General features: G+C 38.5%; 1 protein-coding gene across 1 annotated transcript in view; it reads right to left on the bottom strand.

The window, feature by feature from the left end:
* Nucleotides 1-3,028: 3,028 nt before the first annotated feature.
* The window catches only part of SAMD5 (sterile alpha motif domain containing 5), a 66,193-nt gene continuing 55,914 nt past the window's right edge, over nt 3,029-13,307 (bottom strand). The window contains exon 2 of the mRNA XM_010588272.3: nt 3,029-5,224. Within this exon, the coding sequence (XP_010586574.1) occupies nt 5,162-5,224 (63 nt within the window). The 3' untranslated portion in view covers nt 3,029-5,161. The remainder of the gene's footprint in view (nt 5,225-13,307) is intronic.

Raw genomic sequence — 13,307 nt, 5'->3', positions numbered from 1 at the left:
CTTTAAAAAAAATAAATAACCGAGAGGAACAAAAGGGTCAATTGTCATTAAGTTTACAAAATTTAGATGCACACATGTTGATTTTTCAGGCCCATATACACACTTCTGTACAGATAGAACTCTTCAATGAACAATGGCTTCAGAAGCCCAGACAGGATCTCAGACTATTAGCAAACTTAGGGAACAGGGCAACAACTGCAATGAACAACAGAATTTCTATTATTTGCCCCAATCAATACACCACTTTGCCCCCAAGATAGTCAGCACAGCATTCTATTTTTGGAATAAGGGAAAATTCACCTAAAAAGGGGTATGATACAGAATACATCTATAAAAGATATTTCCCATCTTAAATAATGTTTAAATGTTGACTTTCTTCCTTTTGTCCCAGTGGAAGGCATTCTCGCCAAATTGTCAAAAAAAAAATACCACCCAGCTCTTAATGTGGAATTGAACCTCTTGTTTTCCTGTGAACCTCTTGTTAAAAAGGTACCTTTTAACAGCAACAATAAAAAATAAAACTTCCTTTCCAGGAATTTTGAAAATTCAACAGGAAATTATCTATTTTAGTAATTTTTTTAATGTCCATTTGTCTGAACTACCATTCTTTTTTTTTGACTTTTATGGAAAGATGAACATGGATTAGAAAAGTTAATGGATTTGATTGGTAATAATACAAAGCCGAATAGGGTTTTTTAAATCAGAGAATCTGACAGTATAAAATATCTGATGTAGGAATATCTAACTGATGACTATTGAAAGTGCTAGTAAGAATTAAGAAAATTCTAAAAGAGAGCATAGCTGATTTGCTTTGCTCTGTACAACTATTCTCGTCCTATTTAACAAAACATTTATGAGTGTGCCTGTATGACTTTATTCTAAGCACAAGTTGTCAGCTGATCTCTTCAAAGAATTCCCTGGACACTTAGGCTCGGAATAAGCTGAGAAATGGTAGTTTAGAGTTAGGCTCTGCCTCACGGCTTCTATCTGTCCCTGGATAGAACCATCTATTCTTTATCCCTTAGCCACTTAAAAATCTAGAAGCTTTCCACCTTCCTGAGCATGATGTTTTAGTACTTAACTAAATACTACAATTAAAAACATATATAACTCAAATGTTTTGCCAAAGAATTTTATTTCTTTAATGTCTCTTCTTATTCTTCAATAACAGAAAAAAATCTAGGCATGTTTATCTCAGATTTCACGCAGGTGTTTCCCAGTCACTGGCACATCTGGTTTTTCTTCACAGAGAAAAGAGTTCACCAATCCACCGTCATCTGCTTCGTACCTCAGCTGGATCCACCCCAGAAGAAGCTATGGGGGCAGAGTTCCCATTTGCACTCCTGATGTGCAAATCACAGTCATAAAGTCAGAGGGAAATGCAATATGCCATTTGCTAATTTGCACAACAAATCGATAAATCTGAAGCTTTTATAAGAAGAGGAAAGGTAAAGAAGTACCTTCATATCTGTTTATGTGCCTATTTCCTGGACTTTTTGAAAAGCTGACCTTAGAAATTTCCTCATTGGTCTTTTTTTTTTTAGTATCACATTCTGTTCATTCAATCAATAGATAATTTACTGAACACCTACTATGAGCAGACACTGTCACCTTTGTAAATCTCTCCTAAAGAAAACAAAGGGCCATTACTCAAAGGCTTCAAGGTAGTGATAAAGGTGTGTGAGGAAGCCCCGGTGGCGTGGCGTAGTGGTTAAGTGCTACAGCTCCTAACCAAAACTTCAGCATTCTGAATCTACCAGGTGCGCCTTGGAAACTCTATGGGGCAGTTCTACCCTGTCCTATTGGGTTGCTATGAGTCAGAATCAACTCGACAGCAACAGGTTTTTTTTTTTTTTAAGGGTGTGTCAATGTAAGCTTCAGATTTCTAGTCAGTTTTAAGGTCATCTCTTCCTCCATAAAAGGAAGTAAGGAAACTGACTGAGAGGAAAGAAGGGGAGAGAGAGAGGAAGTCAGCACCTACTACGTGTACCTACCCTGGGCCAAGCACTGGGTGTGCATTATGTTGTGAAACTCATTTAAGCCTCTTAAGAACCCGTAGTCAAGTTGATTCCCACGTGTTTCAGAACAGAACTGTGCTCCATGGAGTTCTCATGGATGTGACCTTTCAGAAACTGGTCACCAGGTCTTATTCTGAGGTGCCTCTGGGTGGGTTCAAGACTCCAACCTTTCGGTTAGTAGCTCAGCTCTTAACCGTTTGTCCGCCCAGGGACGCCTTTAAGAACTCCAAGAGAAGCTATGAGAGGTATTTATTTTTCCCATTCTACAGACAAGGATAAAAAGCTTTAATGAGTTTAATACCTCTTCAAGATCATTCCCCATGCTACATTACGGCTAAAGTTCTTGGCGGGTTCACCACAGGAAAAAATATCAGCATAACTTCAGAAGGTGAACTAAGATGTGACTAACTCCAGAGTAAAAGCTCATTGCTTATTGTTGTTCACAGCGTCAAGCTGCTGTAAATTTCCCTGGAGTCAGAAGCTCCTGGAGTATAGCTATCCTGTATTACTGTAAATTCAATCTTTCCCAAGATTTTTGGTTCAACTCTCCCCTCTGATGAAGAAAGAGGGCATAAAATTATGCTTTCCTTATGCCAAGAAATATTTCATGTGAGTAAAATCATTCTTCAGCTCCCCCTCAAATTTTCTTTTAAGATGAATTGAAGAAGATGTTGCAATAATTAGAATTCCTCAACATTTTGAAGTGAATGTCTACTTAGACTCTCTTGATGTTCTAGGAAATGTAAGTCAAGATAATCCTCCGGTGTTGATAATGTATCTGTCTCTCAAATGCTATTTCCTTTACATTCAAAAATGAAGGGTGTCATTAGTGCTTAGATTAAAAAAAAAAAAAAAAAGTAGAAAAATGACTCTTCTTAAGAATAATTACATCCAGATACAATTCATGGTAAGAATGATTCCATTCTCCTATATTCCAACTCTTGCCTCATCTTAATTTAATACAAAGAAATTAATGAGCTTCCTTTAGTACTACTTTGCTTATTTTAAAGTTTCCTTCCTCTTTTTTTTTTTTTTTTTTCCTCTACCTTTAACTAAAAAGTCTTCAAAGTCCATAAGCGGTTTTACCCTTTAAGACAATGACTCTTAAGTTAGGTAGAGCATCAGTTAGTTTCAAATTCCAATCTCAGCAACAAACAGAAGGTTTAAATTTGACAAGATAATTAAATTTAGACATGACTCAAATAGAAAATAAAACTTTAAATAACCAAAGAGCCCTTCCGGGGGTTGCAGCAGATTGCATCACAATGCCCACAGTGAAAATACTATTTTTCAGAAATCGAGGCCTCTCGGGTAACAGTTCAACAAATGCACACAAATGTACATCTGTGAAATAGATCCGCCATAGATGCTGCACCTGGAAGTGAGGTCTCAAACAGGAAGCCATTTATTATCACAATAAATTATATCTCTGATCTATACACACATCCCACCCCTTAAAAAATCTAGCCTGGACATTTTAAACACTCTAGTTCACTTGGAAAAAAAAAAAAATGATGAAAGGTTGATTGGAATACAGTCTTTATGAAACAATAAGCTATGTTTAAAGAACAACCTATGCGTGTTCTTAGAACTTAATTTCTTCATATTTTTAATTAAGAATAAGACTGAGTTTCCTTATTGCCTAAATTAATCTCTAGGCGTAACTATTTAAATCCTTAGATTTCTTAAAAGTAGCATTGTGTTGAGATCACCTTTGGAGATCTAACGGATTCCTTAGCTGGTTAACCATTCCTAGGGACCAACAAGGACTAGGAAGAAATTAATATAAAATTATTTTCCTTTTAGAGACCCTACTCTTGTTGAAGAGATCTGGTAGTGCAATGGTTAAGAGTTCGGCTGCTAACCAAAAGGTTGGTAGTTTGAATCCACCAGCAGCTCCTTGGAAATTCTACGGGGCAGTTCTACTCTGTCCTATAGGGTCCCTATAAGTTGAAATTGACTCTACAGCAGCAGGTTTTTGTTTACTCTTGTTGATCACAATGCTGAGGTAAACTTGTATCTCTTACAGACTTCTAAAGCCGCCAGTCTGGGAGCTTATTGAGTATTTACACGTGTTCCACAGCCTCCTCTCAACCAGGTTTTTGGTTCCATCAACCTGGTTGCATTTTCTAAACAGAAAATAAAACTGCTAATATCCGAAGGCGAGAACAATAAGAATTAAACCAAAACTCTGAATTTGTCTTAGTGGCCACCCCCACCTTAATTTACTCTCCTGTTTGGCTGCAGTTATAAAGGGCTTGTAATGTTCACAGCCAGCTTAACTCCCCCCAACTAGTCTGAAATCAGAAACCTCGTGAGGGAGGCACTGGAACTCCCTGGAACTTACTGGATGTGAGGCCATGGCAGTCTTCAAAGAGCGAGGAAAATGAGTTATAAAGTCTTCCTCTTTCTTGCTCCTTGTATGTCAGAGCAAGATATTCCTGCCCTACCACTAAACTCAGCCAGACTCAATGAAAAAAAAAAAGCTAAGTTACAAAAAACTTCCTTCCCTTGGTTACGTTCCTTAATTTGTCAGCTATATTATTGTACCTACTATAAAATAACTATATAAAGCACCTTAAAATAAGAATTCCCTCGCCAAACTATTCTACATAGAATTACACAAAATACTTCCACTTACGAAAACATGATCCTATGGGGGGGGGGGAGTATCATAAAATACAAAATTAAAGCTACTGGTCTCAAGTTAAAAGCTAATTTAGAAACGATATACTGTAATGGCTAGTTAGTGCCCGAAACCTACTGTTGTCTTATACTATACTTAAAATCAGCTACTACCTGAACCTCGTAGCCAACCTTATCTATTTTCATCAGGAATTCATAGCTTAGAAGGTGAAACCCCAAAATATGTACAGGACGACATCTCACAATAGTGTGTCTTTTAAAAATGAACTCAGTTCTTTCTTTAAGTGTGTTAATTCACTGCCTTACTTCTAGCTATTACCAGTTAGTTACCCAGTTTACTAAGTTGATTATTCCAGAATTTTTCCAAGCAAAAAGTTAAGCTGATGAGTATTTCCAGGGTCATCATCCATTTCCCTTTTTGAAAGATGGCTCTAAATATGCCCTTTTCCAGTCTTCAGGCATCTCATCAGTTCTCCACGAGTTTTCAAAAATGATATCTAGCAGTTCTGTGATGACTTCGGCCAATTCATTAAGAACTCTAGGATGCCAGCCATTGGGACCTGTGGATTTGAACATATCTGGGTTATTTAAGTTCTCCTTTAACCATTCTTCCCCTAGACCATCATGGATTCCTGCTCCTCCTTTTCAGTCATACTTGTTCTTGTCTGGTTATCACGTGGACTTTAGAGCAAAGCTTTTAGAGTCTCTGCTTTTCATCTATTAATTTTCCCTTTCAGGCTAATAAATGAAAACTGTGTTTCATTCTTCTCTAGCCTATGTTTAAAAAGGACTGCTTTACTTTTATATTTCTTGTAAGAAAAGGAAATTGAAAGAACATATTAAATAAAGGTAAGCCTCATTTTTTTTTTTCATAACAGTTTGCACTTCTAAATCATATCTCAATAGTATATTTTAGCAAACACAGTAACAAAGCAAAAGTCAACACAGTGGAAGACATTCTAAAGGCTATCAATCTCACGCTCACAGGGTACATATCTATTCAACTTGTATCTGCAAGTACCAACTCAAAATGCATCTTCCAAAATAATAAAGACTCACAATCATCTTTGGTCATAATTCTTTGCATGCATAAATAGTTACCTTTTCACATAAACATTTAAAAAAGCATAGCTGTACATGAAATGGAAAGAGCTTAATAAGAATTTCTTAAAAAAGCAGAAACCTAGCAGAGTTTATTAGTTGCATGGTCAGCAATGGGAATGTTCTTGGGTTTATATTGCACTAATTATCTCCAAGCTCTGATGGGTGTTGACAGTTTTAACCCATTCGTTATCACAGTGACTCCTCCAGAACTGGAAGACAGCGGCAGGTCACAATTTACTGCCCATCCGTCACACCTGCCTTGTGCTGGGGCTCCCCTGACAGATCCAGAAGGAACAAAGAAGAGGAGGAAAAAAAGAGCGCAAAGGAAGAAGGAGGGTACCTGACAGTTTCTCAGGATTTCGGATATGACGGGTAAAATGTGCTATGTGGATTCAACTTTTTTTTTTTTTTTTAAATTAGGAAAGATTTGGAAAAGGTGAAATCCATTTTGTTTTGCTTTGTTTTTCAAGTCTCTCTCTCTAACCTCCACCCCCTGTTTTATCTCTCAGTGGAGCCTCCTAATATAAGTTAAAAAAAATCATAGTGCAGACATCATTAACATAATTAAAAGACTTTTTAAAATGCTGTGTGTTTCTCTGGGGTACAACAATTTGTTTTAGCACGAGCCATTTTCACCCCCTGCTCGATAGCCACCTGCTGATGACAATATGTTAACTAATGTGTCATTATTAATTAGCTTGGGTATCATCATCAGGCAATCACAACTAAATGAACAGAAAGTATTACTATCCATACTCAGGAAGTTTCTTTCTCCAGAGGATCAAGGCTGTTTTCAGGCCTGATGCTTTTTTTTTTCCCTGTAATACTAAGTAATCACATCTTACTACTATTAATATACCCAAATAGTCACCAAAATAAACCCACATCCAAGCCAATGCTGCTATCAAAATCATCTTCTGTTTTGAATTGTGAAAAAGTAATATTCCATCTATCTTGACAAACCAAGGTTGTTTCTGTAGTGGTGGGGAGAGTGAAGAAAAATTCTGTAAAGGGGAAAAGTCATTTTAATATGAAGAAGGAGAAACCATCTCATTTCTACCGTTACCCACTGTCACTGAATCGATTTCGAATCACAGAGACCCAAAGGACAGAGTAGAACTGCCCCATAGGGTTTCCGAGGAGCAGGTGTAGGATTCGCACTGCTGACCTTTTGGTTAGCAGCTGAACACTTAATCACTGTATCACTGGGGCTCCATTTGATTTCTAATGATGTAATAAGTAAATAATGAAAAGGCATTACATCAAAAATTACGTTTACTATATAGTGCAAGATTATCATTTACTGGGGTCAGGAAAAAGCAGAAAGAGACTTCAGATACAGCACTAGGGGTCAGTAAGACTGGAGTCCCTGGGTGGTGCAAACATTTAATGCACTTGGCTGTTAGCTGAAAGGTTGCAGGTTCGAATCCACCCAGAGGCACCTCAGGAGAAAGACCTGTGATCTACTTCCGAAAAACCAGCCATCAAAAAGCCTATAAAGCACAGTCCTATTCGGGGTCTCCGTGAGTCGGAATCAAACTGACAGCAACTGGTTACTGATTTAAGGCTGGAGGAAGACAGCAGACAGGAAAAGGAAAGAGTCAAAAAGGGAGGCTGCCGCTTCTCGAGGACCTTCTTATTAAAACAAAAGATCCTCAGATGTCTCTGTACCATGTTAGATACAGTTCTGCCTGAAGTCAGGAAGACTGCCTCGCCAACTTTCAAAGGTCACTGTAGAAAGATATAAAAATAAAGAAAATGTCTTTGGACAGGTTATTCCCTAGCCATCATATCCCCTCCATATTAAACCTGTCTAAAGATGTGCACCATGAGGTCATTTCACAAAGCTAGCGTCATGCTAACAGCCTCCGAAACCTCTTGTGTCTTTGGTTCAACAGAAACAAATCATATTCATTAAACAAGCCAAGCCTTGCAATTTTCTGTTTTTCATTCTTTGGGGGAGAGAGGGTGGGAGGCAGACAAACAGGATTTCCGCAGTTGGGTCATGGAGAGTTTCAAGATGGGAGAGCAGTCACAGAGAACAGTAATTAGCTGAGCACATGTTGCTTCATGATCATAGGAAACATTAGTAATTTCCCTGTTTGGAATGCTCCCTCATGCTCTGGTGGCAGACACATAAAGGGACATCCCTGATCCTGGCCTTGATAGATCCCACTCTCCAAGTGGAATAGAAATGAGCATATTTTTAAAATTCTGACAGGCTTTTGCAGGGACAACTGCTGAAAAGAACCCTTCTAGGCAAATATTCACAGCCAACTACTGTCATTTCAGCCAGCTGCTCCCCCACCACACATTTTTCATATTTCATTTCCCCCTAAATTATCTATCATACTCTACAATGAAAAACGTTCTTTCTTCACTCCACCAAAATAAAATAAAATAAAATAAAAATCTGTTCATATGTGTTTACAGTCTTCTTCCTCAGACATAGTACTAAAAAAAAAAAAATAAAACTCATGAAAATAATTGCCTCAAATAATCTGGCCCTTTCTCAAAATTCACGAAACCCAGACTCTGGAACAATACACAAAGTTATATTTTTAGTTCTTAATGCTTTTGAAGTTTGGCTGTTTTCAAAGACAGAGTTTGTATTTAAAAAAAAAAAAAAAAAGCCAGCAGTTTCGTTCGTACTATGTCAGACTACTACACCGCCATTTCTAGGACAGGAAGTTGTTAAAACGTTGCTCCCCCACTGGGTTTGATTTTCCTCCTACCTGCCTTTGAGACCATTCTCAATCAGAGTGCTTAAATCAAGGCCACACAAACCTAATTCTTGGGCTGGGATGGTGATTTTCTCCGTTTCACTTGCGGGGATCGTCTCACAGAGATTTGGCTATTCACCTAATCTATGTTACAGTTCTAATCGGGAAATTGAAGGGGGTAGGAAACGTCCTTTAATAAATAAACTATTAACCTGTGGATAAAAATGAAGATCTATGAGATTAACTTTTTTCTTCGTTGATTGTTCTGATTATTTTTAAGTTATCTTTTATTGTGCTAAACTCTACACACCATAAAATTTTCCACTTTGACCACCTTCAAGTGTACAATACAGTAACATCTATCACACAATGTTGTGCAAACACCACCACTATTTGTTTCCAAAACATTCTCATCACCCAAAACGGAGAAATTCTGTACGCACAATCACTCCCTATTCTCTCCTGCTGCCTCCACTCCCAGCCTACAGTAACCACTCTATGTATTTCTCTATTCTAGATATTTCTATAAGGGAATCATACAATATTTGTCCTTTTGTGTCTGGCTTATTTCAGTTAGGTTCAAGGTTCATCTATGTTGTGGCATGTGTTAGAACTTCATTCTTTTTCATGGCTGAATAATACTCCATTGTGCATATATACCACATTCTGTTTATCCAGTTCACCTTTTGATGGATACTTGGGTTGTTTACACTTTTTGGCTACTGTGAATAATGTTACAGTGAACACTCGTATACAAGCATCAGTTTGAGGCCCCACTTTTAACTCTGTTAGGTACATATCTAGGAGTGGAATTGCTCCTAGGGATTACGTGGTAATTTTATGGTTAGCTTTTTGAGGCACCACAAAACCGTTTTCCTCAGTGGCTGCACCACTTTACATTCTCACCAGCAAGCCATAAGGGTTCCAATTTCTCTGTATTCTTACCAACACTCATTACTGTCTGGTTTTTATTTTTGTTTTTGTTTATACATATATAATAGCCATCCTATTTAGAGTAAAGTGGTATCTCATTGTGGTTTTGATTTGCATTTCCCTAATGGCCCATGATGCTGAGCATGTTTTCATTTGCTCATTGACCTTTTGTGTATCTTCTTTGGAGAAATGTCTATTCAAGTACTCTGCCCATTTTTTGATCAGGTTATCTGTCTTTCTGTTGTTGAATTCTAAGAGTTCTTTATATATTCTGGATATTAAACCCTTATCAAATACATGATTTCCAAATATTTCCTCCTATTCTGTAAGCTGTCTTTTCATTTTCTTGACAATGTTCTTTGAGACACAAAAGTTTTATTTTGGTGAAGTCTAATTCATATATTTTTATCTGTTGTTGCTCGTGGATTGATCTGATTTTTAACTGACTTCAAGTCTTTTACTCTTGTAAGTTTCTCCCATTAACTAAAGGTGATCAAAGTTATATGCATGCTGAATCATTCAGAAGTTATTCCTCTGTTATGATATTATGCTAAGGATAACTGCAGACATAAAACCAAGAGACCTAACAAGTTTCCTTGCCTGAAAAAAAAAATAAATTATAGGGTCACTATGAGTCAGAATCGACTCTATGGCTACAGGTTTGGTTTTATATGTATATATCAATGAAAACCTTAGAGGTGTAGTGGTTAAGGGCTACGGCTGTTAACCAAAAGGTTAGCTGGAATCCACCAGGAGCTCCTTGAAAACTCTCTGGGGCAATTCAACTCCATTTTATAGGGTCGCTATGAGTCGGAATCAACTCGACAGCAACGGGTTTGGTTATATCAATACTCCCCACAATTTCCATACAATTTGGGCAAGCAACTGTCTCCTAGAAAAATAATGAAGGATGACTGTATCAATTTTCTTTCTCTCCTCCTGAACAGCACAAGCAGCACGAAGCTCAACCTTTGGGTTACTGGTGGCAAGACCTAAAACTTTTTTACCTCCTGACTTACTCATGCTAAGTTTTCCAACATTAAATATGGCACAAGGGCTATCTTTATAGGACCAAGGAATGTTGGGAATTTGCTGAGGGGGAAATGGGAGCTTAAATTCTGCCTCATTTTAACTGTAAACTTCTCCAAGAGCAGAAAACTCATTTTACACTTCCTTATATCTCCTATACGGAACCCCTGGTGGTGTAGTGGTTAAGTGCTACAGCTGCTAACCAAAAGGTCTGTAGTTTGAATCCACCAGGCACTCCTTGGAAACCCTACGGGGCAGTTCTACTCTGTCCTTTAGGGTCGCTATGAGTCAGAATCGACTCGACGACAACGGGTTATATCTCCTATAGGAACATTATGCATACATTGTCATTCACTACTATTTGTTGAATGACCGGATCCTCCGCGTTAAAATTTTTACTTAAAATTTCTTAATTACAAGAACCAAGTTCCTGTTGGGAAATTTCAGTCTAGAAAGTCAGAGGGGGTATACTTTACTGTGCCTATCCAATAGAGAAAAATACTATCAGTGTATGTTACCTGTTGTTGTTAGGTGCTGTAGACTCGATTTTGACTCACAGCAACCCCATGTGACAGAATAGAACTGTCCCATATTGGGTTTTCTAGGCTGTTATCTTAATGGAAGCAGATTGCCAAGTCTTTCTCCCACGGAGCTTCTGGGTGGGTTCACACTGCCAACCTTTCGGTTAACAGGTGAGCACTTAATCATTGTACCACCAAGGCTCCTGTATATGTTATCTAAGCCATATGTATCTTAATGGTCACCTTTCATTTCCTTGAAAGGCATGGAGGGGTCTACTCTTGGGGTTACCGCACCAGATACTTTAATGGTAGATTTCCTAGGCGTTCCATATACTAGGAAAATGGTTGACCTGTTCCAGAATAATCTATGTGCTTTTCTTTTTCTTTTTTATTTTAGAAATAAATAATCAAATGCTATCTGGGGTATTTACTTTTTAATATCCTATCTGTCCTCATCCATGTATCCTTGCTAAGTGTTGATTTACTGTTCTGGTTCTTGGCACAAATTAAATGAATTATAATAAACTACGCTGTTTCTCACCATCTTGCCTCAATCCATATGGGTTCTAACCTTTACTAAGGACTTATCTGCAGCTTCAGCAAATGGAAATATACTGGAAAGGCTAGAAATTTTCCTACCCACTTAATATTCAGAAAACTCTCAGTAACAAATCCAGAGGCCAAAAAACAAAAGCATCTCTGTTTATGCTATCCTCAGGGCATTATCCAATTTTATAATTTTCCTAACCGAACAGCTATGTAAATTTCTGTTTTCTTCAAAACACTTGGCTATACTCATCACAGGGTACCCTGAGTATGCTGAAGTCCTACACAAGTGAGAACAACTCACAGGCTTGTGGTCTGGGAATCTTACTGGGTGCTCAAAGAGACTGATGTTTTCAGAGGTCCAGGACTTCCTCATTTCCTAGAGTCTATGCCTCATCTGTAAGGAGCCCTGGCAGTGCAATGGTTAGGCCCTCAGCTGCTAACCCAAAGGTCAGCAGAGAGAAAAGACCTGGCAGTCTGCTCCTGTAAAGATTCCGCAAAACCAAAGCCACAGCTGACAAGTGGATTCTGACTCATAGAAACCCTATTAAAAAAAAAAAAAAAACCAAACCTGTTGCCATGGAGTTGATTCAGTCTCATACTGACCCTATAGGACAGAGATGAACTGCCTCATAGAGTTTCCAAGGAGTGCCTGGTGGATTGGAACTGCCAACCTTTTGGTCAGCAGCTGCAGCACTTAACCACTATGCCACCAGGGTTTCCAGAGACCCTACAGGACAGAGTAAAGCTGCCCCACAGAGTTTCGAAAGTTATAATTCTTTACAGAAGCAGACCGCCACATCTTTCTCTCACGGAGCAGCTGGTGGGTACAAACTGTCAACCTATTAGTAGCCAAGTGCTTAACCACTGCACCACCAGGGCCCCTTCCATAAAGATTACAGCCCTGAAACCCTCTGGGGCAGTTCTACTCTGCCCTATAGGGTTGCTGTGAGTTAGAATCAACTTGACAGCACACAACAACATGCCTTACCTATCAGGGAGAAACTAACAGGAATTTAACTGTTGAGAACTTTGTATTTTTCCTTCAGTAATCTTTTTTTTTTTTTTTTTAATCTTATGATAATTAACAGCTGGTCATGACATGAAGCCCATGCTAGGTCAACACCACTCTTTTAAGAAGTCTGTTAGCACAGTGAAGGAGGCAACAGAGGAGCATGAGGGAACAGTGTTTTTACAACAAAGAGGGAGCTTGGACATATTTATAGGCTGGGTGGAAGGATTCCATGGAAAGAGATTACGTAAATGCAAGAAAACAAAGGGATAATTATGAACTATAATTATTACTTGGCGAGAAGTAGAGGCCCAGGGGAGGGATTAGTCTTAGAGGAGAAGAGGATTTCCTCATCAAAAAGAGAGGGACAGAGCAGATGAGCAAAGATGCCACCACATTCTGAGTGAAGGAGAGAGGGAAGGAGGGAACTCAACAGACTTCAACTTTTCAGTAGTGAGGGAGCCGCAGCTATCTGCAGAATGGGGAATGACAAGGGAAAGGGAAGAGCTTTAAGGAGAAGGGGAAAGTGTGAAACAGGAACCACAAGACCAGCGGCAGGAACTCATTTTGACTGCTGCAGGTGGGCAGGTTCAGCTGGCTGGAACTGCATGGAATTTTAGTCTACAGACTTTCAGAGTTCATCTCTACCTTGAGCTTCAGGGTCTCCAAATACCACCCAAAATGTGGCCAAGAGATAAGGTTATAAATACACAACACAAACACAGAACAGAGATACCAGAAACATTAGAGTGTGCTAAACGTCAGCATTTTATCT

The sequence above is a fragment of the Loxodonta africana genome, chromosome 1, assembly GCF_030014295.1.
Source record: "Loxodonta africana isolate mLoxAfr1 chromosome 1, mLoxAfr1.hap2, whole genome shotgun sequence".
NCBI lineage: Eukaryota > Metazoa > Chordata > Mammalia > Proboscidea > Elephantidae > Loxodonta > Loxodonta africana.
This window is presented reverse-complemented; position numbering and strand designations above follow the sequence as displayed.